At 41.8% G+C, this 27,808-nt stretch overlaps 1 protein-coding gene across 1 annotated transcript in view; it reads left to right on the forward strand.

The window, feature by feature from the left end:
* Nucleotides 1–27,538, forward strand: part of AAGAB (alpha and gamma adaptin binding protein) — a 49,339-nt gene extending 21,801 nt beyond the window's left edge. The window contains exons 6-10 of the mRNA XM_032864630.1: nucleotides 19,580–19,662; nucleotides 20,540–20,636; nucleotides 24,741–24,845; nucleotides 25,310–25,359; nucleotides 26,025–27,538. Coding sequence (XP_032720521.1) covers nucleotides 19,580–19,662; nucleotides 20,540–20,636; nucleotides 24,741–24,845; nucleotides 25,310–25,359; nucleotides 26,025–26,102 — 413 coding nt within the window. The 3' untranslated portion in view covers nucleotides 26,103–27,538. The remainder of the gene's footprint in view (nucleotides 1–19,579; nucleotides 19,663–20,539; nucleotides 20,637–24,740; nucleotides 24,846–25,309; nucleotides 25,360–26,024) is intronic.
* The last annotated feature ends 270 nt before the right edge of the window (nucleotides 27,539–27,808 follow it).

Below are 27,808 nucleotides of genomic sequence, written 5' to 3' on the forward strand. Positions count from 1 at the left end.
CCTGGCTCAGTCATTTAAGCATCTGCCTTTGGCTCGGGTCATGATCCTGGGGTCCTGGGATTGAGCCCTGCGTTGGGTGCTTTGCTCAGCGAGGAGTCTGCTTCTCCCTCTGCCCCTTTCCCCCACCCCATTCATGCTTGCACTTTCTGCCTCTCTTTCTCTGAAATAAATAAAATCTTAAGGAAAAAAAAAAAAAAAAAGAAAGCCTAGCATTGTCTTTGGGTTTGAGAAATACCCCCAAAATTGTAAAACAAGAACCCTGACCCTAAGGAACTCATGGTCCAGCTATGGAATTGAAGTGTGCACCTTTAACATGCTATGTAACCATGCAAGGGAGTCTTTGATGAGTGCAGAATGACAGATACAAGTAGTAAACACATAGAGGTCAGATATGTGGCCGTTGTTGTGGGAATGAGTATACAGAGAGTGCATCAAGGTGAAAGCAAGTCTTGGCCGTAGTATTCATGGGATGGTCAAGATTTGGGTAGTTGAAGGGGGAGAGTGCCAAGCAGGGGAGGAAGCATGGCATGAAGAATAATGGTGGTGTGTTCAAGGGTCACTTAGCAGTTGGAGCTAGCTTAGAAGAGGGAGGCCTGAAGGTTGGGCGAGAGCATCTGGAATTTTCCTGATAGAAATTGGTGAGTCACTAGCACTATTTTACCCAGAGAGTGATGCAAAGAAGTTGGCATCTTTCAGAGGTTAACGTCATGGTGGCGTGCATGTGAGTTTGGCAGTTGGAGCAGGTGGAGGTAGACCTGAAGTCAGGGACACCAGGCGGCAGCCCGAGAGCGAGGTCGTGGGGCCTGGGCTGATATTGTGGCAAGTGGCCATGGGGCGGGAAGCCAGAGCTGAGATGCAGCGAGAAGGGTGTGGGCTGGTTGGTGCTTGTTGGCCCCTGACTGTTGGTATCAGTTTAATGAGGCTGCCATAGAGAAGTACAGCACGCCGGGAGCGTAGAACGGCAGGTGGTTACTGTCTCCGAGCTCTAGAAGCCAGGTATGTGAAACCAAGGTGTCTGCAGGGCCATGCTCCCTCTGAAGGTGCCCGGGAGAGATCTGTTCTGTTCTTTCTTCTGGCTTCTGCCAGTTCTTTGGCTTGTGATAGCATGCATACCTCCCGTCCTCTCACAGCCTTCTCCCCATGTGCCTGTCTATGTTCACATTTCTTTTTTGTATGAGGATAATAGTCATACCGGGACACCTGGGTGGCTCAGTTGGTTAAGCAGCTGCCTTCGGCTCAGGTCTTGCGATTAGGTCCTACATCTGGGTCCTTGCTCAGTGGGGAACCTGGTTTTCCCTCTGCCTACTCTGCCTGCCATTCCCCCTGCTTGTACTCTCTCTCTGGCAAATACATAAAATCTTAAAAATTAAAATAAGGACAGTAGTCATACTGAATTAAGGGCCTACTCTACTTCAGTGTGATTTCATCCTAACTAATTATACACGCAAATAAGGTAACATTAAGGTAACATGCTGAGGTACTAGGAGTTAGAACTTTTACCTGTGAATTCAGTGGAGGGTACAGTTCAACCCATAACATAGTCCTTTAGGAATTGCTAATTGTGTGGTATTTTTCTGTCATGTAGCACTTGGTTGTCTCAACAAGTACGCCATTGTAGGTGAAACACTACAGAAAGGAATGAGAAAAAGCCTATTTACACTGAGCTTACCCAATGTCCCCTGAGATAAGAGTCAAGTGGAAAATCAGCTTTATACAAGTAGAATACTTCATCTCAGTTTTTGGTTGGCACTTGAGTGTTAAGTGAGATCGGGGCCCTTTTGCTTGCCTGAGATCTGACCTGACCCATGTCATTCTGGAGAATCTCCTTCTGGTATAGTAAGCTACTCCTTCCCCTTTTCTCCCCTTCTATCCTTCTTCTCCCCCACTTTACTCTTTCTAGGGGGAATCTGATGTATCTGTCACATTGAGTTGCAAAGATAGATGTTATTCTTTTACAGTAGCGATTAAAATAATGCCCTGCTAGATTTTAGATTTTAGCCTATGTTGTCATCTCCGTTACGAAACAAACTCAGAATGAGGCTTGGTCCTTCTCATTCCTTCATTGAGCAAATCCTTGTTGAGCATTTATCATCAGCATTGCTGTACACGATCTTCACTATAAAAATATGTTTAAGGTATGGTACATAAACTGAATCAATTTGGAATAAAATTATATTCAGTGGTGCTTGTTAAATTTATGAGAACTATTTTCAGAGAAGCTTACTTGGCTTCAATCACTGTTTGGAAAATCTGCCCCCCCACACCCGACCCCATCAGTTCATACATTCAGGAAGTACTGCCTTGTAATTGACATTTATAGCTATACATTTAGAGGCGGGACTGAATACACTTTATTACTTTGGAATTATGGTCAAAGGTGTTTTCTGAAAAAAGGCTGTTCTACCTGTTTTAGACACCAAACAATATTCTTAAGAGAATTGCAGAGCAAGGAGGCATACTGTGGAGATTTCATGACTCTGCCCTGAGCATCTCTAACCTCTTCTCTTCAGTGTTGGTACGCTGATTTTACAATTCACAAAAAGCCAAAATACTACCAGTAGCTTACTTCCATGTTTAAGAGGATCCTGAACTGTGTGGTGTGAAGGAGACTTAACTATCATCTCTCTAGGAGGAGCCCTGGATGTGGAAATACAGCCCAGGTCTTAGGCAGTGTCAAGGACATCCTTGTATAGCCCCACATCTTAGATTAGAGACTGAGCACTGTGTGTGTATGGGTTACTCCTCCAGAGTGATCTACTTCCCGTGCTCTTTGTAGGACTTTGCTTTGCTGGTGGTCTGGGGACCCAAGGAACTGCTCCTTCCTCCCACCAGGCTTTTCGTGAATGTCTGCCAACAGGTGCTCACAGTGGTTAAATTTGGTTTTGGGGGATCTCCTCCTCTAGATCTTTTTCTCTTACACCTCCACTCCTTTCTCTTTTCTCTTTTTCTTCTTTTGTCTTTCTCTTGCTTTTAAAAACTGGTGGCTAAATATATGTAGCATAAAATTTCCTATGTTGACCATTTTATACATACTATTCAGAGGCAGGCAGTAAGTACGTTCACATTGTTCTGCAGCCATGACTACTGTAGGGTTTTTAAACCAGAAAACTGTTTAAATCAATAAGTTGGTTGACAAAGAAAGATATTAGAGGTATTCTTTTTTCTTCTTCTTTTTTTTTTTTTTTACTGGAAGTTCATCCAGTTATTTTAATGAAGGAATAAATGTTTACACAAGATCTTAGAGTGTAGTATACCTAATTCATTCCAAGGCTACCATAACAAACTCCAACCCAAGCCCTTCAAGATAGGGGCCAGTAAAGAAAATTTCTCATTCGTGAACTCAGATGCCATGATTTTAATAAAAAGAATAGCATTTAACTACTGTAATACATGGCCTTACACTTTATTATGTTGTAGTGGAATTTCTCCTTTACTGCTGTTTCTCTAAAGAATCAAGCGACAGTTTCCAGTCCTAACACTGTCACTGAGCTCTGTGACCTTGGATCTCATTTTGCCTGGGATTCATTTGTAATCTGGAAAATGGAGTTGAGCCCCCTTCATTGCTCCCCGCTGTGGCTACCCATTCCAGTCACCTGGAACACCTTTACCTGTGCCTCACCCGGAGTGTTTCTCTTGGAAAGGCGGTGGGGGGGGTGCGCAGCTGTAGTTTACTGTAAGTGCCTTGGGAATTCAGATCTGCAGCCGTGGCTGAAACTACGGACATAAATGATCGTCATCTAGTTCTGACTTGTAAGAGTCTGTGCCTAATCCATGGGAGTAAATCAGGCATTCCAAAAGTGGCATTAGCCCTGATGGACTTGCTCTCTCCGATTCCTAAATTGTGGGGTGTTTGCAAGTCACCCCTCTGACTTACGAAGCTGCTAAAGACAGGAGAGTAGTGTAGAGTCACCAAGTGGCAAAGACAAAAATTGTGGGCCATGCCTTTTATCTGTCCTCGGTGCTTTTTTCTAGTAGGAGCTGGTATTATGGCAAAGTCACCAGTGTTTGCATTACGTAATCCACCTGCAGATCTGAAAGAAATAATACAGCTTTTTTAAGTAGCTAATTGTCTCGGAGCATAATTGAGACCCTAGGTGTACCTGGGCCATTTGAGTTTTTTTTCTGTTGACCTCAACTCTCTCTCTGGTCCACAATTTAAATCCAGTTTCAAGTGTTCATGCATTAAAAAAAATATATTTATTGAGTACTTATGTGCCAGGCATTGTTCTACGTGCTTGGAATACGTCAGTGAAGAAAATGAACAAAAATTTCTGTCCTTGTGGTTTTCGTTCTGGTGGGAGGCAGTAGTCAACAGACAACACAGTTAATAAATTACACAGTGTGTTAAGAAGATGTTAAGTGATACAGGAAAAAAAATAATAAAGCAGGGGGTTGGGATGTCGAGATTGCCAGATAGACTGCAGTATTAAATCGGGTGGTCAGGTTGGTCTCCTTGAGAGCTTGGGATTTGAGGAAGGAGATGAGGTGCTTTGCCATGTGGATGTCTGGGAGAAGAGCAGAGCAGGCATTGCGGATAGCTACAGCCAAGGCCCTAAGGGAAAAGCGTGCCTGACGTGTTTGAAGCACATTTAGGAGCGCACAGTGGCTAAGGGGAGAAGGTCAGAGAAAGCGGAGGACCAGATTATTTAAGGCTTTGTAGGGCATCAGAGTAACTTTCACATTTACTTTAAGTCAGCTGGGAGCTGTTGCGGGTCATTGAGCAGAAGAGTGACGTGATCTGACTTTAGGTCTAAAAGGACCCCTCTGGCTGCTGGGTGGAGAATAGGTGATGGAGGTGAGGAGGAGCCAAGAAGACCTCTTAGGAGGCCATTGCAGCAATCCAGGAGAGAGACAGTGGTGACCTGGATGAGAGTTGTAGCAATGGAAGATGTAAGTACAGGTCAAATTCTGGATATATTTTGAGGTGGAGCTTGCATGATTTCTTGATGGTTTGGGTGTGAGATATGAGAGAAAGAGAGCAGTCAGGGTCTCCAGGATCTGGACCTGAGCAGTTTGAAGGATAGGTTGCCATCAATCTCAGTGAATAAACTGCAGATGAAACAGACTTTGAGAGGCAAGGTAACATACGAGTAATTAAGCTTTGGACCTGTTAAGTTTGAGATGGCTACTAGACTTCCAAGGGGAGATGGCAGGTAGCCAGTTGGATAGACGTGTGGAGTTAGAAGAGAGGCAAATGCGTGGCGTTTAAAACCATGAGCCTGGATGAGATCACCAAGGGAGTGAGTGTAGTAGATAAAATGGACCAAGGACTCAGCCCAGGTACATTCCACCATCAGGAGAAAAGAAGGAACCAGCAAAGGAGACTGACAAAGAATGATCAGCAAGATAGGAAAACCAAGACCGTAGAGTCCTAGGATCAAGCTGAGTGTTCTTCAGGTGGAGGGAATAGTTAGCTATGCCAGATGCTGCTGGTAGGTCAAGTAAGATGAGAACTGAAAACTGACCTCTGGATTTAGCAATGTGGGCTGTCACTAGTGACACCAATAGCTATAACCTCTCCATAATCACGATTTCATGCATCCCACTCTCTGAACACAACCGAATTTTCCAGCACACTTCCTTCCTACAGTGCCTCAGTCCAACTATTCTTCAACTCCACTGTGACTTCAAAACTATCACTTTTGCACTGACCCTCTCCCCACTGATTTTCTCTTTCCTACCGTGTTGTAGCTATTGGTAATGATAAAGTCTTAGGGCATGACTGGGAATACATGGCTGAAGTTGGGGAGAGGACAATATCGGTAAAAGACATTTAGTGAACTGAGAGTTAAATTGTTGGAAGGGTCATCTCTGTGGTTATTGAACTTGCTAGGAATTCTTCAGTATTGGAGAAAATGACAGTGAACCAGTAATTAAAATTATGAAGAAATGAGGGGAAAATGGAGGGGAGGGGGTCTGTTGGATGATGGTAGTGAAGTTCTTGGACACCTGCCATAGTCTTTGTGAAACTATCAGGAGGCTTTTATATTTGGGGAGATTTTAGGAGTAATTTAATTCATCATTTCTTAGCTGAGACCCACTGAGGGTAGGGGAGTACATTTCAAATGCTACACCCTCCCTTGCAAGGTACTTGCCTGGCTCCCAGTGACAGTTACTTTAGTAAGCCTGTATTCCCCATTGGCGGATAGGATGATGAATCTCTCAACTACATTGGCTTAAAAACTGTTAGACACTTTTGAGCTAGTCCCTTCTCTCCAGTTTAGGAACGGCTTTGATAGCGTCCTTGCCAGATGACCATCCATCCTTTTTAGTTAAATGCTTCAAATAATAGGTACTTCAGTACTTTGTAAAATAGTCTTAGATGCAATTCATTGCATAGAGAAATCAAAGAACTGTTTTTATAATTACTAGCAGATAGAGAATCTTTTTATGCTAGTAGTGTTGAGGGGCGGACACTTGCTTTACTTTGGCCTAGAGCTGAGAATAAATGGTGACAGTTTTCTCTCTGGATGATGATGTATTTTCCCTGCCTCTCACTGTTACTAGCTTTCCTTTTGATCCCTTGTTTTCCTAGTCTTCCTAGGAGGTGAAGAAGATTCCAGCGGAATTGGGAAAAAATTTAGCTCCGGGCTACTGAAGTAATCAAGGGAATGGGAAGAATGGAGATTGTCTAAAGTAGTAAGTTTGGAAAAACCAAAGCTGAGAAGGGATTTAACTGGAATCTGTAGTATAGGATATGTATAGGGTAGATACAGACTGGATTTCCCAAATCCCAGACCATTATAACTTTGATTTCAAATAAAATGAAAGCATTATTGAACATGGAAGGAGGTAGTTTATGGAGCGCATTACACTAAGCGGCGATCCAAGCAGAAAATGGGTATGTTCCAAAAGGGGCTGCAATGAGTTCTCACGAATGGCTGTTGTACCTCATTCAAGCGGGGAAGGTACTTTGCCTGAACTTTTAAGGCTTATATCTTGGAGAGTAATCGTGTTTTTCTTCCCACTGTTTTTCTATGCGGTATATTTTTCTATCAAGTCTTATACTGGCTGGACTGACTCGTGTGCTTGAATTTGGTAGAATTTAATAAAGGGCATTGTTTTATTTAGTATGATAGTGTACATGGCTTAGCCAAGTAAAGGCACTTATGATGTAGAATCTCTATGCATGCTTCTGGCAGGATATCTTCCTTTTACAGATGGGGAAGGGGTGGCCTCAGGGAAGGTCGGTGACTTGGCCATACTCACACAGTGTGTCAGTAGCTAAGGTAGGACCAGATGGCAGATCCTCTGACCAGGATTGTTGTGTGTTTTTCCATTATAGTGTGTCGATTTACATTATTGACTGGTTAGAGAAATGAACGCAGAGTGGTTAGGTAATTTATCCAGGCTGCACATGGGAAATTATTGGTAGAGTCAGATGAGTTCATTCCCTACAGAGCCTCCTCAGCCTAGGTGTTCTGGCATGAGTAGGATTTTAATAAGACAGACTGGAAGTAGTGATCATATCTGAGATTTGGACTTTTTTGCTTATTGCATTTAAAATAAACCCTTTCAAAAAATCCCTTTAATTTAATATTAGAGTTTTTATTTAGTTTAAATTTTATATGCTTTTATAGAAATATATTTGACACACAATGTTGTTAGTTTTAGGTGTACAACACAGTGATTCAACAAATCCATAATTTATGCTGTGCTCACCACAGTGTGGTCCTGTCACCTTGTCACTATTATAGTACCACTGATTGTATTCTCTATGCTGTGCCGAAACTCCCCAAGATTATTCATTCTGTAACTAGAAGCCTGTACCTTCCACTTCTCTTCACCCATTTTCCCCACCCCTTACACCCTCACAACCATCAGTTTGTTCTCTACCTATGAGTCTGTTTTCGCTTTTTGTTTGGTTTGTTTTTTAGATTCCACATATAAGTGAAATCATATGGTATTTGTCTTTTTCTTTCTGACTTGTTTCACTGAGCATAATACCTTCTAAGTCCATTCATGTCATCACAAATGATAAGATCGTATTCCTTTTTATGACCGAGAAGTATTCCATTGTGTGTATACATGCTACGTCTTTATTCATTCATCTGTTGATGGACACTTGGGTTGCTTCCACATCTTGGCTGTTGTAGATAATGCTGTAGTAGACATATGGGTGCACGTACCTTTTCAAATTAGTGCTTTTATATCCTTTGGGTAAGTACCCAGTAATGGAATAACTGGATCATATAATACTTTTACTTTTAATTTTTTGAGGAACCTCCATACTGTTTTCCACAGTGACTGCGCCAATTTCAAGAAAATAGAAAATAGATTTCTATTGTTTCTTGAGGTAGGCCCATCACTATAAATTTCTCTAAGGGAAATTTTGCTTGGAGGGATGCTTCCGCTGCATCCCAGAGATTTTGGACCATTGTGTTTCCATTTTCATTTGTCTCCATGCCTTCTTTTCATTTCCTCTGATTTCTTCATTGACCCTTTAGTTGTTCAGTAGCATGTTTTTTAGCCACCATGTTTGTGTTTTTTTCCAGTGGTTTTTTTTTTTCTTGTAATTTCCAGTTTCATATCATTGTGGTCAGAAAAGATGCATGATAGGATCTCAATCTTAAGTTTATAGAGACTTGTTTTATGGCCTAACATATGATCTGTCCTAGAGAATGTTTCATGCATACTTGAAAAGAATGTGTATTCTGTCATTTTTGGATGCTTTGTACATTATCTGTTAAATCCATCTGGTCTAATGCGTCTTTCAGAGACACCATTTCTTTATTGATTTTCTGTCTCAATAATCTACCCATTGATGTAACTGGGGTGCCAAAGTCCCCCCTATTATTGTAGTATTGTTCGTTTCTCCCTTTATGTCCGTTAATATTTGCTCTGTGTATTTAAGTGCCCCAATGTTGATGCATAGATATTTACAATTGTCATATTCTCTTGTTGGATTTAAAATAAATCCCTTTTAAAAGGCTGTCTGAAATGATGTTGACACTACCTCTATTCCATTGTCCTGCACTTAATCCAAACCATAGATGAAGCTCGTTATTTAATGTAATAAATACTTACACATTGCTTGTGAGTGAAAGTTTATTTTAAATTATTTAGCGTCTCAAGAGATTCTCTTCAGTTTGTGTTAAAACTCTTATATGGGGTGCCAGGGTGGCTCAATGGATTAAAGCCTCTGCCTTCGCCTCAGGTCATGATCTCAGGGTCCTGGGATCAAGCCCCACGTCGTTTTTATTATTTAATTTCATATTGTAAAACAGGTTTATACAATATTATTATTATCATATATTATATATATTATATATATTATTATACTACTAAAATTGTAGGCAAATTATTATCCTAGAAAGAGATTTGAAAATTTTCCTAATTTGAAAATCTTCCTAATACAAGATGTAACTTTTGGGTTATCTTATAGTAACCTAGTTTTATATTCTTGGTTTTACCAGTGTCTTATTTCATAAACTAAGGTATGCATTCTTAATTGGGCATTGTTGTTGCCCACAAAGGGGTGAAAATTGATTCCTGGGGAGGGGAGGCAAAAGAATTACTTATTTTATGTATAAAGCACAGATACATATATATCTCTATAAGCATATATACAGTCAGTATATTTGTGTAATTAATATTTCAGTGGGGAAGGTGTGTCATAATTAGGGAAAAAAATGTCTAAAAAGGCCTTGAGTAGAGTGCATCTTAGTCCCTAGTTCTCGGCACAGAGCTCCTAAGGTAATATAATCAATTAATATTTGGTTTTTGTCCTGGCTCCGAAAACAGCTCCAGAGCTATAAAGATGAAAGGAGCATCTTTTTGGTATTCAATAACAAGTCCCTTTCAACCACACCTGAGTTTATGTTAATGAAGTGAACTTTGGAAAGCCCCTGAAGATGAGGGCTGGTTTTAAGGGAACCAGCCTTGTGATGAGAGGGTTAGACCTTTAACCTCGCCCCCTGACTCCTGGGGCTGGAGGTTGAATTAGGTACCAAGAGCCTGTGATTTAATCAGCTGTGCCTGTGTAATGGAACCTCCCTAAAAACTCTGAGCAACCTTCCAGGTTAGTGAATACCCCGAGGCTCTGGGAAGATAACACACCATGATGCATTACCCCACACCTCTCTTTCATCCAGCTGTTCCTGAGTTACGTTTTTGTACTGAAAATTGGTAATTTAGTAAGTAGACTGTGTTCTGGAATCCTGTGAGCCATTCTAGCAAATTACTGAACTTGAGGAAGGGGTTGTGGAAATTCCCAGTTTGTAGCCAGTTGGAGTAAAGGTGTCAACTGGAGACTTGCAGCTGGTGTCTGAAGTTGGCTGGGAAGGAGGGCAGCCTTGTGGCATTGAGCCCTTAACCTGAGGGGTCTGTGCTAACTCTAGGCAGTTAGTGTCAGAATTATAAATTGTAGGACACCCATCCAGTTGGCATCCTGTGAAAACTGGAGAGTTGTGTGGTTTGGAAAAACCCACACATCTGGTGTCAGAAGTGTTGGTTATGAGTAAAGAAGGAAACAGAAGTTTTTCCCTTAGGGGCCATGATGAAAATGTTTGAGAAACAGTGAGGTGAAGGATATATTATAAGCTCTTCCTTAGAGGAAATCCCCAGATACCACTGTATTCATTGTAAAGGTCAAACTTCTAGGGAGGTTAGGGTTTCCAATATTTGCATTAAAGGTGTGACTTCCAGTGGTCCAGGAAATGAAGTGGTTAGGACTGCCTTTATAATTGGGCCGTGTTTTTTTAGATTTCTCTATCAACTTGCTCACTGCGTAACCTTTCCTGTAATGTCTTGCCTCACATTTCCTCGACCTGAAAGGCTGGCTGTGGCTCAAGAAAAGGGATGTAGATAAAATCTCAGCTGCCTACTTGAGTTACCCTCAGCCCCTGTCAGAGGGGGCTCATGGCTGTAGGGGCCTACCATATGGGTCATCTTTGTTTATAATTTCATAATATCCCTTTATGAGCATCAGGAACGGAGAACCTGAGGGTCAGTACTTTACACCAGATATGACAGATTTTAAAAGTTGACCCCTCCTCACCTGGTGGTTCAGTCCATTAAGCATCTGACTTGGGATTGAGCCCCACGTTGGGCTCCATGCTCAGCATGAAGTCTGCTTGAAATTCTCTCTCTCTCTCTCTCCCCCTCCCTCCCTCCCTCTGCTCTTCCTGTCTCTCTCTCAAGTAAAATAAATAAAATCTTCAAAAAAAAAAATGTTGACCCCTCCTACCCTTTTTCTGGTCTCCAATGAGAGTGCCTTCTCTTTCCATTTGTCTGGTACATCAGAAGGCCTCATTGCACCGTACTTTGTTATCACTGGAAGGGCTGGGTATCATACTCAGTGCTGTGCCTGGAACTTGGGAGGCACTTGTTAAATAAGACTTGGTTTTAAGGGCAGGGAAAAGAAGCTAGGTAGTAGAAGGCTGATGAGTTGTTTGTTTTTCAGATGAAGTTGTCACTTATTGTTTCACATAAGAAGGTAGCATTATACACAGTGTCCTTGTTTCAAGTTTCAGTTAGTGTTACCCTCTAGTGTTACCCCGAGGTCCGCATCCCTGGCTTTGTCGTCTGAGCACTGGTGAGGGCCATGGGGCGGGGGAGTAGTCTGTACTTGTGGCTCTTGGGTGTTCAGTGGCCTTTTTATAACAAATACCACCATTGAGTGAAGGGCAAGGAAGGGAGATTTTATCTTCTGCTGTTATTAATCAGTGAAGGAGGGATTACACTGCACAAATACTACAGTTGTGACTTTGATCCCCCCAGGGGTAAACAATAAGTGTAGAGATTGAATTTCAAAAGCCCTGAGAATTTATTTTCAGTGTATCTATTATAGTTTAATCTCTAGTGATGCAGATGGGTAAGGATTAAGTGGAGTTTAATCATGGAAACAATGATTTTTTCATTTAATGGTTTTCAATGTTCCCTTTATAAATGTAAAGAATTATTCATCTATTAATGCAGGTCCTCCTGAATTTACTGGTAACAAGATACCAAAGTAGAAGTCCCAGATTCCAGTTTAAGGACGAACTGGGACTGATGTACAGAGCGGTGGCGAGAAATAAGTACCAAAACACAAGGTTTATGTGGCTGCCCAATACCTAGTCTACTCTCCTGAGAAAGTAGATGGCTAATGCCTTTAGTATAATTTTTTTTTAAAGACAGGGCAAAAATGATTAAATATTTAGTCATTAAATTTAATGTTACAGAAAATAAAACAACATCAAACTAAGAGGAAGAATGGTTAATGAAGAGGGTTTTAGTGGGGTTTGTCTCTGCCTTGGTTATCTTGAGAAAATGGTGTCATGGCTCTGGATTCCAGTTTCCTCATCTCTGGTTAGGGTAGAATTCTACCAACATCACATTCTGTGGAACTGCACTCCTTGAGTCAGACTGAGTTGCTCCTCTTGTTTATTCCATGCCTAACATTGTGGAACTTCTGAAGAAATGATTTGAACAATCTCCTACACTTGTCTGTCAGTGTTGTGGTCAAAAATAAAATAAATAGATTTCTGTTCATGTGTGTGGGGGGGGGGGTGTGTTGAAGCCGTGATTTGATGGAAGAGATTGTATTGTAAAGAGAACAAGGGGAAGAAGGAATTGTGAACAATTAGAGAAGATGGAAGGGAATAAATGAGTCCAGTGATTAGACTTTGTTTTTTAAAATATCACCCCCCCAAATTATCCATAAGCAAATAAAAAGTGGGAGATCTGTCCAGGTTTAACCCCCCTGGAGGCAGGGCTTCCTTGTGCAGCCACCTTGCAAAACATTTTTGGTAGTTTTCCTTTGGAATTCTTTTTAGAGCTGTTTACAAACCACGTAAGAAAAGTCATCTTTTTCTTTATGGTAACATCTTGTTTTCTTACTCTTATTATTCCTCACACTTAGTTCTGAATGAAAAAAAAATTGTCAAAATCAAAAAGACTTGATTCTAAACATTCCTTTGAGGATTTTTTAAGAGTGTGCTTCTGACTCTGGAGATAGGACTATAATGGAGCCATTAATGAAATTAGTATAATGCTTTCCTTTAGAACTTTGGGAAAGACAGAACTCATTCTGTTCAGTTCAGTTTATTAAGAATTTGTGTGTATACAAATTTAAAAAATCAAACATTTGTGTGTATGCATGCAAAGAAAAAAAAGATCAGGAGGACATATGTCAAAGGATCGATTGGCATGTTTCATGATTTCATTTTCTTCTTTATACTTTTCTCTATTTTCCAAAATTTCCACAATGAACTTTTTTTTACAATCAGGAAAAAGGGGTAAAGCATAGTCTGGTGACTTTGTAGACATGCTCGTTCTGTCTTCAAGCATGGTCAGAAACCGTTCTTAACTTTGACAGGTGTCATAGGGGGAGCACAGATTCACTTTTGTGGACTCAAAGCCAGGGTTACCGCCAGTTACAGGACATCAAAGTTTTGTCTTTTGAAGCACGGATTTCTTAAAAGAGAATAATTCTTTTTGATTTCAGAAAGGTTCCTTTCAGTATGACAAGCAGAAGCGGAGTATGTTAAAAATGTGTAGGCTTGTTTCCCAAATACTAGTGAAATCATTTCTGAGGCAGTACGCACTTAAAATAAGTTTTTATGCAAACTGTATGGTGTGATTTAAAAATACCATTCAAAAAATAGGCACGGCTTCTCTGAGTAAGTTGATCTGTCTTGTTGTGGTATAAGTTTGGTCATGTGTATCACATTGTAGAAAAAATATTTTGTGGGGAGAGAAGAGGGATGTAAAGAAAACTTAAAATATGGGGAACACTTGAACTTCTTAAGATGATGCCAAATAATTGCTGCTTTAAAGAAATAAAAGCTGAATATGAAGACAAAAAATATTTAATGGGTCATCTAAGACATGGTGGGGGTGTGGCCCTGGAGGTTCTTACTACTGTAGCCGTGTGTATACATTTGAAGTAAACACTTCTCTATTCAGCTAATGCTTGCAGCCTCTGAGTCATTTCAAGCTGTCAGCAGATTTTGCAGCATCTTTCGTATATTTAGCACTATGCTAAAATTTCCCTTTTGGCCCAGGTTTTCAGTTCTCCAAGCGTCTCATGCAATGTTCACACAATTGCTGTGTGAAGTGCATTTTATGTCTTGTATAGTAATACTGTGCTTTTAGATTCATAAGAAGATATCCAAACAGTGTCATATATATGAAATTTTCTGGAAATTTCTTATTTAAAAATAAATATATAAACAGGAGCTCTTCCTCAAGGGACTTCACATCTTTATTCTAGTGCTGTAGCTTTGTTTCTGACGCTTCTGGAAGAATTCTGTGCTACTGACTGGCACCAGTAGATTTTTTTTCATGATACCATACTTTTTAATGTCTAGTATTCTGCAGGTGCCAGTTTAGTAGTCTGAAACTGAATCAGATGTTTTTAAGACCAGAGTTTAATACACTTAGCTGTGCCTTCCAGAATAACTTATTTTATACCACTTAACTTTCCTATTCTGGAGCTCTGAACATCAAGAAGAACCAGTTCAGTGGGTAGATTAATTTATTTCTTCCTAGTCTAGTATTTTGTGGCATCAATAAAACCAGAGATGCTAAAGCCAATTTCAACAGCTACCTGCTAAAGGAATAAATTCTTCTTAATAGGGATGACATTTCCATGCCCTGGGTTCTGGGGAGGAAAGTCTGGCAAACAAGAAAAGCTTTATGTCATCCATTCCTAGGAGAATAGTTTTACAGTGGGTGCTCATAGGCAGAATTTTGCTAAATACGTTTTAAACTAGGCAAGATTGAAAGTTTCTTTAAAACCATCGTGTATAAAATATCACCCAAGTTTTTTGGAGCCACATGAATGTGCAAGCAATCTGCTTTGGGTGAACAAAAATGAATTGTTTTTCTAATCATGAAAATTGACATGTTTCTAACCTCCTTAAAATATAAGCAGTAGAACATAGTGGACTGTCAGTTTGACTATGTTTCTCCATTGTTTATAAGAAAATTCTGAGCAAAAGTGCTTCCAGCTTATTATAATTAGCTTGAGACCTGATTATAAACTTGTAGTCATCAGTGAACCTTAAAAGGACTAGGAAATTTAAGATTCTTGGTTTTTTTATTTAGTAAATAAACTTTTAAAAAGTCTAGCTGATTCGAAGTTACTGTTAGCAGGGTGAAAGAGTGTCTTTTCATAAAATCACAGACTTCTAGAGCAGAAGGGACTGGAACAACCATGAATACCCTCTGATTTTATAGAGCAGAAAATTGAGACGCAGAAAGATTGATGAATTTGCCCACTTTGTCACACTGGTAGGCAGAGCCAGGAGTGAAATCCAGGCTTTCTGACCTGTAACCCAGTTCTCTTCCCACTATTCAGACTTTTTCATCATCTTATTCATTATTAGAAGTGCGGCATTCACTCTTTTGTTGATTAAATACACATAGTATATAATCATTACATTAAAAAAGGTCCCTTTGAGTAGGTAAACACATGAATGTGGAAGCAAAGTCCACAGACACACAAAGGTTCGTGGCCTGCCATGCTGAGTCTAGCTCTCCTAACTCCTATCCATCTCAGATCTCTCCTTGGAAGCAGCCACTATAAAAAAGAAGGGATTTTAAATAGACCATTTTGATCTAATGACTTGTCTAAACTGACACAATATTACATTATTCTTCCCAAACTGCAACTTGGCCTGCCAAGTTTAGATAATGCCTGACGGAGGAAAAACATAAGGTGCAGAATTGGAATATAGAGAGATTTATGAATTGGATTTGAAAATTACCCGAAGCCCAATGGTTTTCCAGTAATAGAAGTGCGGGCTCTCTTACAGCAGGACTCTCTGATTCAGATAATGCCCTTCATACAGAGATCCTCGAGTATAAGAGCTCTCATAATGTGGAAAATCCCTGTCGGATTATTGAACTGGGTACTACAGCTTTAAAATTAGCACACTGGCCAAAAAGAAGGAATTATGCTGATGTTTAAATAAACATCCTAGGCCTCTGTACAGCCAGCCATCAGTGTGAGACACCATATGGACCTACTTCTCTTGGCCTCTGAGCCTCCGCTGCCTACCTTGATGACACCTTAGGGCTTGGTCCTTGGATGGGTGCACCCAAGCATTTGGTCTGGAACGTTCCTGGCAGAGTGAGCAAGTTGTATGAGGAGGTGAAAGGGGCCCCAGGGGTACCGGGGCACCATTGACCCTGCTGCTACTGTTGGGAGTGTGGCGTGAGAAAAGCAGGGGTTTGCATGCACAGCTGCCCGTGTGCTAAGAGGTCAGGCTGGAGAAAGCTGCCAGCCTCTGCGCAGCAAGACAAATCTTGAAGGACGGAGACCACAAGTGTTTCTCTTTTTTCACTACGTCTGTGTGACTGTGTGACAAGAGGTTTTACCTGAGAGGGGAGAGGACACCGGAAATTATAGGTGGTTTAAAGAGCTGAGAATGGGTTCAGGGAAGAGAGGGAGAGAGGAAAGACAAGGGGAGGGAAGTTGTCTTTTTGAGAGACGTTCTTTGACTCATATACCATTAGACTGTTGGAGAGTGGGTTTCACATTCTACTCTAAGGCAGTGATTTTTTTTTTTTCCCCCAAACTTCCCTGATCCTAAGATTCTTTGGGAATACTTGCTTAAAGTTCAACTTCCAGGGCACCTGGCTGGCTCAGTCAGAAGAGCATGTCTCCCAACTAATAACATCTTTAGTGAAGTTAGAAGTGGTTTTTTAAAAATTTTTTATTTAAATTCAATTCAGTTAACATATAGTCTATTACTGGTTTCAGAGGTAGAGTTCAATGAGTCATCAGTTGCGTACATCACCTGGTGCTCATTCCATCACATGCCCTCCTTAAGATCCATCACCCAGTTACCCATCCCTCCACCTCGCCCCCAGAACCGTCAGTTTCCTATAGTTAAGAGTCTCTTGTGGTTTGCCTCCCTCTCTGTTTTCATCTTATTTTTCTTTCCCTTCCTCTATGTTCATCTGTTTTCTTTCCGAAATTCCACATGAGTTTAATCATATGGCATTTGTCGTCCTCTGACTCATTTTGCTTAGCATGATATCCTCCAGTTTTATCCACATTGTTGCAAATGGCAGATTTCATTCTTTTTGATGGCTGAGTAGTATTTCGTGTGTGTGTGTGTGTGTGTGTGTGTGTGTGTGTGTGTGTGAGAGAGAGAGAGAGAGAGAGAGAGAGAGATCGAGATTGAGATCCATTCATCTGTTGATGGACATCTGGGCTCTCCATATTTTGGTGACTATGGACGTTGCTGCTATAAATATTGAGGTGCACGTGCCCCTTCAAATCACTATGTTTGGGTCCTTTGGATAAATACCTAGTAGTGCAATTGCTGGGTTGTAGGGTAGCTCTATTTTTTACCTTTTTGAGGAACCTTCATACTGTTTTCCAGGGTGACTGTACCCATCAACACTGTAAGAGGGTTCCCCTTTCTCCACATCCTCACCAACATCTGTTGTTTCCTAACTTGTTAATTTCAGCCATTCCAACCCGTGTGAGGTGGTATGTTAGGGTGGTTTTGATTTGTATTTCCCTGGTGTGGAGTGATGTTGAGCACTTTTTTCATGTGTCTGTTGGCCATTTGCATGTCTTTGGACAAATGTTTGTTCCTGTCGGCTGCCCATTTCTTGATTGGATTATTTGTTTGGGAATTGAGTTTGATTAAGTTCTTAATAGATTTTGAATACTAGTCCTTTATCTGATAAGACATTTGTAAATATCTTCTCCCATTCTGTCCATTGTCTTTTATTTTTGTTGACTGTTTTCCTTTACTGTGGAAAAGCTTTTTATCCTGATGAAGTCCTAATAGTTGCTAATTTTTGCTTTTGTTTCCCTTGTCGTTGGAGACGTGTCTAGCAACAAGAAGTTGCTGTGGCTGACATCGAAGAGGTTGCTGCCTGTGTTCTCCTCAAGGATTTTGTTGAATTCTTGACTCACGTTTAGGTCTTTCATCCACTTTGAGTCTATTTTTGTGTGTGATATAAGGAAATGGTCCAGTTTCTTTCTTCTGCATGTGGCTGCCCAATTTTTCCACCACCATTTGTTGAAGAGACTGTCTTTTTTCCATTGGACATTCTTTCCTGATTTGTTGAAGATTAGTTGATCGTAGAGTTGAGGGTCCATTTCTGGGTTCTCTGTTCTGTTCCATTGACCTGTGTCTCTTTTTGTGGCAGTTCCATACTGTCTTGATGATCACAGCTCTGTAATACAGCTTGAAGTCTGGAATTGTGATCCCTCCAGCTTTGGTTTTCTTTTTCAGTGTTAATTTGGCTATTTGGGTCTTTTCTGGTTCCATACAAATTTTAGGATTGTTGGTTCCAGCTCTGTGAAAAATGCTGACAGTATTTTGATGGGGATTGCTTTGAATGTGTAGACTGCTCTAGGTAGCGTAGAAATTTTAACAATATTAGTTCTTCCAACCCATGAGAATGGAGTGTTTTTCCATTTCTTTGTCTTCCTCAATTTCTTTCATAAGCGTTCTATAGTTTTCTGAGTATATCTCCTTTACCTCTTTGGTTAGTTTATTCCTAGGTATCTTTTGGGTTTTGGTACAATTATAAATGGGATCAATTCCTTGATTTCTCTTTCCTCTGCTTCATTGTTAGTGTACAGAAATGCACCTGACTTCTGTGCATTGATTTTATATCCTGTGACTTTGCTGAATTCCTGTATCAGTTCTAGCAATTTTTTTGTGGAGTCTTTCAGGTTATCTACGTAGAGTATCATGTCATCTTGGAGAGTGAAAGTTTGACTTCTTTGCCGATTTGGATGCCTTTTATTTCTTTTTGTTCGATGAGCATGCCTCTCTTGATCTTAGGGTTGACTCTCCATCTCAGGTTTGTGAGTGTAGAGATTACTAAAAATAAATAAATCAACTTGAAAACAAAAAAATAAAATGAAAGTTCAGCTTCCTTGGCATCTGCCCCAGAGATTCTGGCTGCATGTTCCTTTTCCCCTGATAATAATGCCTTTGTGTTGATTTTTTAAAAATGTTTCTGGACATTTAAAGTATTGTTTAAAACACCAGAATATTGGTTCATAGTGACTGTTGAAACATAAGTGCTGTTAGGGGCACCTGGGTGGCTCAGCTAGTTAAGCATCTGCCTTCGGCTCAGGTCATGATCCCAGCGTCCTGTGATCGAGCCCCTTGTTGGGCTTCTTGCTCAGTTGCGAGTCTGCTTCTCCCTCTCCCTCTGTCTTCCCCTCCCCTTTGGCTCATGTTCTTGCTCTCTCTCAAATAAATAAAGTAAAAAAAAAAACCAAAAAACAAAAAATGGGTGCTCTTAACCTTTGCAAAAGAACCACCAAGTGGTCTTGTTTGTTGTAATGGCCCTGCCATTATATTAGACCCAGATCCCTGTCTGTGAGTTTTAAGTTATTCAGATTTGAAAGAGTATGGTAATTGTTGGTGACTTTTTATTTTTTAAGAAGTTTTTATTCACAAAAATTCATATTTTCATATAATAATTATAAAGAAAATGCAAGCATGAGTAAGACCTATACATTCCTGATGTCGTCCAACAGTAACAGTTTCTGTAGTTAAAACTTTTATAATGAGGCAATAGCCACTGTTTGTTTCTTCATCACGGTCATTTTAACATTTTAAAATGTAAATAACAAATTTCAGTGATTGTATTGTTTTCTTTTCAGATAGGAACCAAGGCTTTAGCCTTCTTAGCTCATTGGCTGGAGCAAACCATAGCATTGGGTCAGCAGATATGTGTGCCTCAGAGGTAAAGATTCTTCCTGGATCCTTTCAGAGCTTTGGTTTTTTTCTCATTGTCGTTGTAAGTCTTTATACCATTGTCATTTTTTCCTTTCCATTTAAGAGGCAGCAGACACTAGTAGACCAAGGGTAAAAAGAGAACCTAAAACAGTCCTCTTGTGCCTGGTACTTGTTGAGAGAAGGCTGGTTCAGCATTAAAGCAATAAGCCCTCTCAAGATGTTTACAGTTTGGGCTGTTCCATGGGGTTTTTGTTTTGGTTTGGTTTGGTTTTGCTAGAGGCTTTAAAAAACGTGCTAGGATTTCCTTGAGACATAAAGTTGCCTCCCGATCTTTATAAAATAGAATTGATGGTTCTTTGTCAGTATTCCCATGTCCGAAGCCCTGTACCAATCTGAGGCAGAGTCCCTGCCTTCAGTGGGCTTCATCGTCTGACTTCGACCCTGTGTCCTCAAGGATTTGGGTTCGAGTGTACCTTGGTCAGCATGCTGGAACCAAGAGCAGACTGCACAGCAGACTGCTGTATTGTCTCCCCAGGCATCTTTTTCATCAGTCTCGACCACTTTGTGATATGCTTATGTCCATTTTCACATTTTGAATAAAACGTGGCTCTTAAAGCAAACAAAAGGCGTGTTTTAGTAGCCAGCAGCAGAATCATAATACTTTCTGGTTTTTCCTGAAGGGAAAATACTCCTGAGTTAGTGAATTTTTAGCCTCCTACTTATTTTTTTAATGTGACATTGCTCCTTCTTCCATCTCTCCTTGTCTCTAGCTTCTGTTACTGCTTCTCTAAAGCCAACCAGGGAGGGGAAGTGTGAGTCTTTCTGGCTTTAGTTCTGAAATAGCCTCCTATTAAATTAGTGCTCGTGTCTGTTTTCCTCAACAGCAGCCCCATTTGCCAGCAGCAGCGAGGACTGAATCTCTCTTGGATCATCGGGGCGGTGCATCTAACACAACAGACACTCGGGCTGAGAGCATCGCGGGTAAGTTCCTCCTTTGGCTGCCAGGAGACTGCTCTGTGGAACTTGGAAGAGGTATGGGGCATAAATCATCTGGGGGGACATTGACTTGAAACATGAGCAAGGGAAGAAAATCGATAGTGTACCCCAAGTGAATGTGAGCTTTGTGGATGGCTATCAGAAAAGGAGGGAGAAGAACCACAGAAGCAGTCTGTGGGTACCATTTTCTCTGATTCTTGTAGCAGGATCTTGATTCAGATCATCTTAACGGAGACAGACAGAACCAGGTGGTGAAACAGCTTTATATCTCCATATTCCAGTTTTTTTCATAGTATTTAACAGTTGGCAGAATTGATAGTAACAAGAATAATACAACTTTATAAGCCCTTTCACATCCTTTGAAAGTTCTTTTAAATCTACTTTCTCATGTTTGGTAATGAAGTTTGGCAGAGAAGTTATTTTATGGAGATGGAGCTGAGGCCCAGAGCAATTTAAGAACTCGTCCAAGGGCATCTAACAAGAAGGTCCCAGAACTGAGGCTAGAATCCATTCTGACGTCCAAAAGCCAAGAAATGTAGTTGACATTAACTGTAAATGTCCTTTTATTGGGAAACTACTAACATCTCTGCTTTCTTTTTATGCCACAGAGGGCCCAACATGCAGGATTTGCAAAACTCTTATTTCTGATTAGAAGAGAGTCCATGTAGAAAACTTAAGTGTTTGGTAATAGACACATATTAAGAAGGAAAAATTACATATAATCTCTTTTCTCTTTAGTATGTTCAACCTTGTCTTCTCACTTGGGTCCCTCCTACTGGCTTTAGACCCACTAAAGTCTCTGCCATGAAAACAAACCAGTAACCACACTAAGCTAAATAACTTGGGGAAATAGCATTCTGACCAGATACCAGGAGGCCCCAAACAGAAACAGTGGAACAGAAATAGCAAACTCTGTTTAATACATTTGAATGTCATAAGGGTATGGTTTAGAAATGCTGAAATTATGTATATTTTGTATATATCAGGGTTGAAAAAATCAGAAAATATAGAGAATGAGAGCTTGGTTTCTCACTGTCTGAGAAAGAAGCCACATCTAAGGAAAGGAAAATGCTGGGATGAACCCTTGGTTCTGGGCTGGAACTCAAGGTATTAGCATGATGACATACTTACAGTTAGAGTGATAGAGCAATAAACAGAGATATGCGTGTGCATGTTAGTATGCGTGTGTGTGTGTGTGTGTGTGTGTGTGTGTGTGTGTGTTTCCTACCTATTTCCACTGAGAGGGCCTGGAAGCACTCACACTGCCAATAGCCATTGACACCCTAAGCATTCAGATCTTGCTTTTTAAATACCTTTTGCCAATAAAAGGATCCAGGGGCACTTGGAAAAGTAATTGATTCTAGGTCCGGGGCAGGAAGAATGCAGGATGCTGAACCTGGAGCCATATCCTGGGCCCAGAAAGTAAGGAACTACTGACAGAAGGGGTGGGAGCGTGTTGAAGGGGCACCAAGCCAACCTTGGAGAGAGGTTGGCTTCCAGTGGCCGACGCTGGAGCAGTATTGGAGCCAATACACCAGTATTGGAGCCAATACACCAGTATTGGGCTGTAACCCATAGAACAAAATAAATATCTGTAAATCCAGACTAATATAAGAAATAACTGGGCAAGAAAGGGCGGCTCTTCCTTGCAGAAGAATTCTAATTAATACACGTGGAAGGAATGAGGGAAAGAAAAATCCTTGTCAGCCACGATCAGGATCCACCGATGGATGTGAGAATTAGTAGATGAAAGTTTGTGAAGAAACGTGACAGCTACATCTTCTAAAGTAGCTCTCCCGAGATACTGACTTAATACAAAAAGGAAGATAGTAACTTTGCCCTGGAGAAACCCGGCAGGTAGCCTTTCAGTGGTGTTGAAGCTCACCAGCAGTAAGGTGCGTGGACATCCTGTGCCCCCTGCTGGGGTACCAGAAGGACTCATCATGCCTGTGGTCTCCGTGCCAGAGGTGTGTGACCTCAGTCTCCTAGGAAAACATCCGACAAACCCATACGGAGGGACTGTCTACAAAATCACTCTTCAGAAGTGTCAAAGCCATGACAGATGAGGAAAGACTATAAGGAATGGTCACACATTGAAGAAGACTAGAGAGATATCGTAGCCGAATTCTGTGTAAGCTTCTGAAACAGGATGCTAGGGAGAAAAGTGACGAAGGTGGAATGAAGTCTGTAGTTTGGTTAATAGCACTGTGCCATTATTAAATTCTCGACATGTGTCGTACTGCAGCTAGATAAGAGGTTAACGCTAGGGGATGAAGGTGGAACCCTACTGTTTTTGCAACTTTTTTGTAATACTAAAATTGTTTCAAAATTTAAAAAAAAAAAAAGTAAAAACCAAGCCAACAGGGGTAAAACACTTGTCAATCCCACATCTTCCTCCTGTCTTTATGGGAGGGAGAACTTCTTTCCATCCCTCACCTCCCATTACTCTTTAGCTCACTCCCACCTAGTTTTTGCCCCATTGGCTACTAAAGCAGTTCACCAGCGACCTCCAGACCACATAGGCACCTCCCAGTCCTTGTCTTGACCTCTTGGCAGCTTTCAATATTACAGATCAGTCCCTTTTTGAAACTTTTTCTCTTGCTCACCCGACACTTCTCCTCGTTTTCTTCTGACTTCTCTGGTTATTCTTTTCCTTTCTCTGTTAGATGACCCTCCTTCATCTGGCCTCTCAAGATTGCCATTCCTCGGTGCTCCATCTAAACTCCTCTGCCAAAACCATATTTAAGCCTGGAGTGATTCTGTGCGCGTCCAGCTACCATGTATGCGTAGATAAATCACAGATTCTTAACCTCCAGCCCTGAGCATCTGCTGCCTACATGAAACTTCCCCTGAACCAAAGCAAATTTATGAGCTAAAGTGCATTCTTAACACCAGATTATCTGCATGGCATTGTAGTTGATGTGGAGAATTAGAAGCTGTCCTTGTGTTCAAGCAGCTTATACCTTAAAACTGAAGAGATGGGCCTTGCAGTATAATGCTCACGGTCGTGGACTCGGAGTCCCAGACAACTGGGTTCAAATCATGGCTCTGCCAGTAACGGTGAGATGACCTTGAGTGAGTTATTTAGCCTCTCTACAGGACCTAGTTTCCCTTTCTATAAAATAAAATTTTTCCTCATGAATCTGTCGCAGAAATGAAATGGAATCATGGGGCCCCTGGGTGGCTCGATTGATGAAGCATCCAACTCTTGACTTTGGCTCAGGTCATGATCTTGGGGTCGTGGGATTGAGCCTCCCGCCCCAGTTGAGCTCTACGCTCCGTGAGGAGTCTGCATGAGGATTCTATCTCCCCCTCCCCCACTCCCTGTCCCCCGGCTCACACGCACTCTCTCTCTCTCTAAAAAGTATGGGATGAATTCTAGGGAAGGAGACCTGTGAACTGGGCTGGCGAGGAAAGACTTCCTAGAGGTGTTTGGCATAGAGTGGAGAGTGAGTAAGAATGCTGATTAAAAATAAATTGTGTAAAGAGGTAACAGGCTGTGATGGAAATAATAAAGGATTTGTAGTAAGGAAATAGGTAGGCATTGGCTTTCCTGCCGAGTAGCTGTGATTTTAGATGAGTTCATTTTTAAAGCCAGCTTCTTCATGTGTAAATCATAGGCATTGATTACTGCCCTAACCACCTTATATAGTGGCTGTCCGTAATGGGAAAATATTTGTCGTACAGGAAAATATGGTATAACTTCCAGACGTCTGTGTTGATCAGTACACCTCAGTGGAGAGGGTGGCCTTTAGAGTTGGAAACACCTAAGTGTGAATCCGCTGTGTTCACACCGGCTGTGACCGTGAGCAAGTCACTTCAACTCACAGCTCTACCTTTCTTATCTCTAAGATGAAACCAAGTTCTTTGCCTCAGTGTAATGTTGTAAGGATAAAATAAGTTTACTCTTCATTTGTGGAGGCCCACTAGCAGCCAGGCAGGGGGAGCACCACACACAGGAAAACGGGGACACATGGAGGACTCGTTCAGTGATGACTCCCATCAAAGCTAAGATCGATTGCTGTATGACTGTATTTAGCACACGCAGAAGTCATTTCAGGCAAATAACGTGACAAATCCTTTTTTCAGATCCCATGTTAGATCTGGATATTCAAGAATTAGCCAGTCTTACTACTGGTGGAGGAGATTTGGAGAATTTTGAAAGACTGTTTTCAAAGTTAAAGGAAATGAAAGGTAATTGGCTCCATCGTGTCTAACATGTTCCTCTCCTGGCGCTCCTCTAATTTTATATGGTAGGATTTTGTTTTGTAACCACTGATTGGATTCCATCCTCTGGTCTCAGCTGTCTGGAGACACCTGGTGACTGGGGGACTGTGCCATCCTCTGTTAGTAGAAATTCCCCCGGGGAAAGTTTTCCTCTTTCTTCACTCTCCTCTTACTTTCCCTTCTTTTCTTGCCTCTCTCGGTTTCTTTCAGTGTGTCTCATTAACCTGGAATCAGTAAGATCCCTGCCAGTTTTCTCACATCATCCCCATGTGGAAAATCGGGAAGACTTAAACTCCCTAACAGCTGTAATGACTGCGCCATAAGCATTTCTCTTTGAAACCCATCTCCCATCTTCTAGCATTAGAACATCCATACACTCCAGACTCTCCTGTGCTATTAAGCGAATTTCTTAAGATCTGTTTTCCCCCTAGACAAGGCTGCGACGCTTCCTCACGAGCAAAGGAAGTTGCATGCAGAAAAGGTGAGAGAGACGACCAGCCACATATTTATTGAGTATCTATGAGAACATCTGGTGCTGTTAGGTATCCCATTCATTGACTTCTAGATGTCTCAGTGTGAACTTTTCATTGGATGGTAGCTTGAAACTAATTGAATGTTTACACAGTAGTAATATAATTGCTGTATTCAAACCAAGATTTTTCAAATGTTGAGTGACATGGAACGTTCATTGAGACTCAGGATGTTTGCCTTCCTAACTGTTGGGCTGGAAAACCCTTAGTCGTTTTGTTTTGTTCTGTTTTCTTATTACCAACGCGACACATGTTCTTGGCAGGAAATGTATGTGGTTTATGGTATTTCATTGTATGAATGTGCCCTCATTTATTTATCCATTTCCCTTTTGGACATTTAGGGCATGTGCGTTTTTTTGCTTCTATAAGTAGAGAAGCTGTGCATAATCTTACACACCATCACCTTCGTATGGCACTCTGATTTCATCCTTAGTGTAAATTTCTCGAAGTGGAAGTCCTGGGTCAGGGTCCCCAAGGGTTTGGCTACCCAGGGCTGGAGGGCTGGAGGGCAGGGTGTAGAGCGTTAGGCCTTGATCAGTTCAGCGTATTGACTGACTCATGAACCAAGCTGCAGGGTAGCTCTTGCCTAAAATGTGCTGCATGCTTCTCTCCACAGGTGGCCAAAGCCTTCTGGATGGCAATTGGGGGAGACAGAGATGAAATCGAAGGCCTTTCCTCTGATGAAGAACACTAAGTCGCCCGTGCTAGGGTTTGACTGCCTCAGACTCTTCCCTGCTGCACCCAGTTCTGTTTGGCCAGACTTCCCAGCATCCTGTTGGCCTCCTGACTTAGTTCTAGGGCTGCCTTACTTTTAGTTTTTAGTAGGGGGGTAGTGGGGGTTTTCTCCCTTAGTATAGTGGAAAGGAGTGAGGAAGGTAATGCCAGCAAGGAGTGACAGTTTTCCTAGTACAGAGGCCTGGGTGGTTTGCCCCAGCTGCAGGAGGAGGCCACCATGCCATTCCCGGCCCACCTTTCTCAGAGTGTCCTCTGCAGTCACACTCTGTCACTGTGGATCAGGAGCTGGTGCCGCCTTTCCTCAGGCTTCTGGATTTTCCGCCTGCAGGGAGCTTGCCCACCCTGAGCTTTGGTGCTTTCGATGGTAGGGAAGGAAGCAGCAGACTTGATTTGTGCCACGCAGTAGGTGGGCCTGGAGTCACTGGCTCTCAGCTCAGTCTCGCGCAAAAAAATGTCTCTGGCCGTTTCCTATGAAAGAGTGTCTCAGCTCACACCAGAAACTACTGAGAAACGAGGGTGAATTTTTAGACAATGATAGAGGAGGCCAAGGTGTCCTCCTCTGGTAGGGATAAACAAACCCATCACCAGGTTGCTCTTATGGGGGCGGGGTGGTGGTTTGTGTTTAAGAGAGAGAAAGAAACTTCAGGAATTCCCTGTTCTGGGCCACTGAAGCGGTCTGTGACCTTATCTGGAGGCTTTTGCATTAGTCCTACCAGGAGGAAACTCGTCTTCCTGAGAGCTCGTGAGATATCAGAGCTGTGCTGTCACACTTTATACCCTCAAAACAAGGCAACTTTCCCCTCTTTGTCTCTGAGAACCCAACAGATCACTGCCAGCACGGTCACACTGTAGGGTGCGTGAGCCAGAGAAGGAGGGAAAGGATGTGAGAGGTTAGGCGGTGAAGCTCTGAGGGCCAGTGTGACGTGCAGGGCTCGGAGTGGGGGCTCAGCTTCGGGAAAGCCGATCCCCACAGGGAACGTTTCCTAAAGAAGGGTGGGAAATACAGCAAATAAAAATCCCTATTTCTGTGTTTGTAGACACTTGGGAATGTATGCCATTGACCTTCACTGTGGTACCCATTGTCACGGTCCTAGACTGGCGCATGGTGCCCCAGCTGGCTGGTGCTGGCGAACAGGCTGACAGCCCCTCCTGGCTTAGCGTGGACTGTGAACTCCTTAGGTCACCAGCAGAAACAAGCTTCAGACCCCTCTGTGCCCCGCTAATCTCTGCAGAAGGAATGGCAGGAGGAGTGGAATGCTCCAGGCCCTAGGCCAGGGCAGCCTTGACCAAGGAGGGAACGGTTTCAGTGATTGGAGCATTCAGGAAGAGCCATCATCGCAGGCAACATTGGCAGTTATCTTGCTTGGTGACCCTTTCTCCCCCCTTTCCTTTCCCCCCCCCCTCCTCTTTTAACTATTCTGAAGGTCTTTGAGACAATAGTTGATCACCATTCCATCATCTTTGAGGTGGCTGCATTAGCTGTTGATAAGAATGCAAGGGAAGTTGGCTCTGGGGTTGCAAAATGAAAGGCAGAATATTCTTAAAACAGGAAGGGTTTCAGAAAATATATCAGGTCACATGGTTAGGGAACACAGACTAGAAAAAGCTGTGAATGTGATTTTCTGGATTAAACAAAGCCAGGTGATTAAAATATGATTTATTTAT

The sequence above is a fragment of the Lontra canadensis genome, unplaced genomic scaffold (assembly GCF_010015895.1).
Source record: "Lontra canadensis isolate GAN:19392208 unplaced genomic scaffold, GSC_riverotter_1.0 scaffold28, whole genome shotgun sequence".
Lineage (NCBI taxonomy): Eukaryota > Metazoa > Chordata > Mammalia > Carnivora > Mustelidae > Lontra > Lontra canadensis.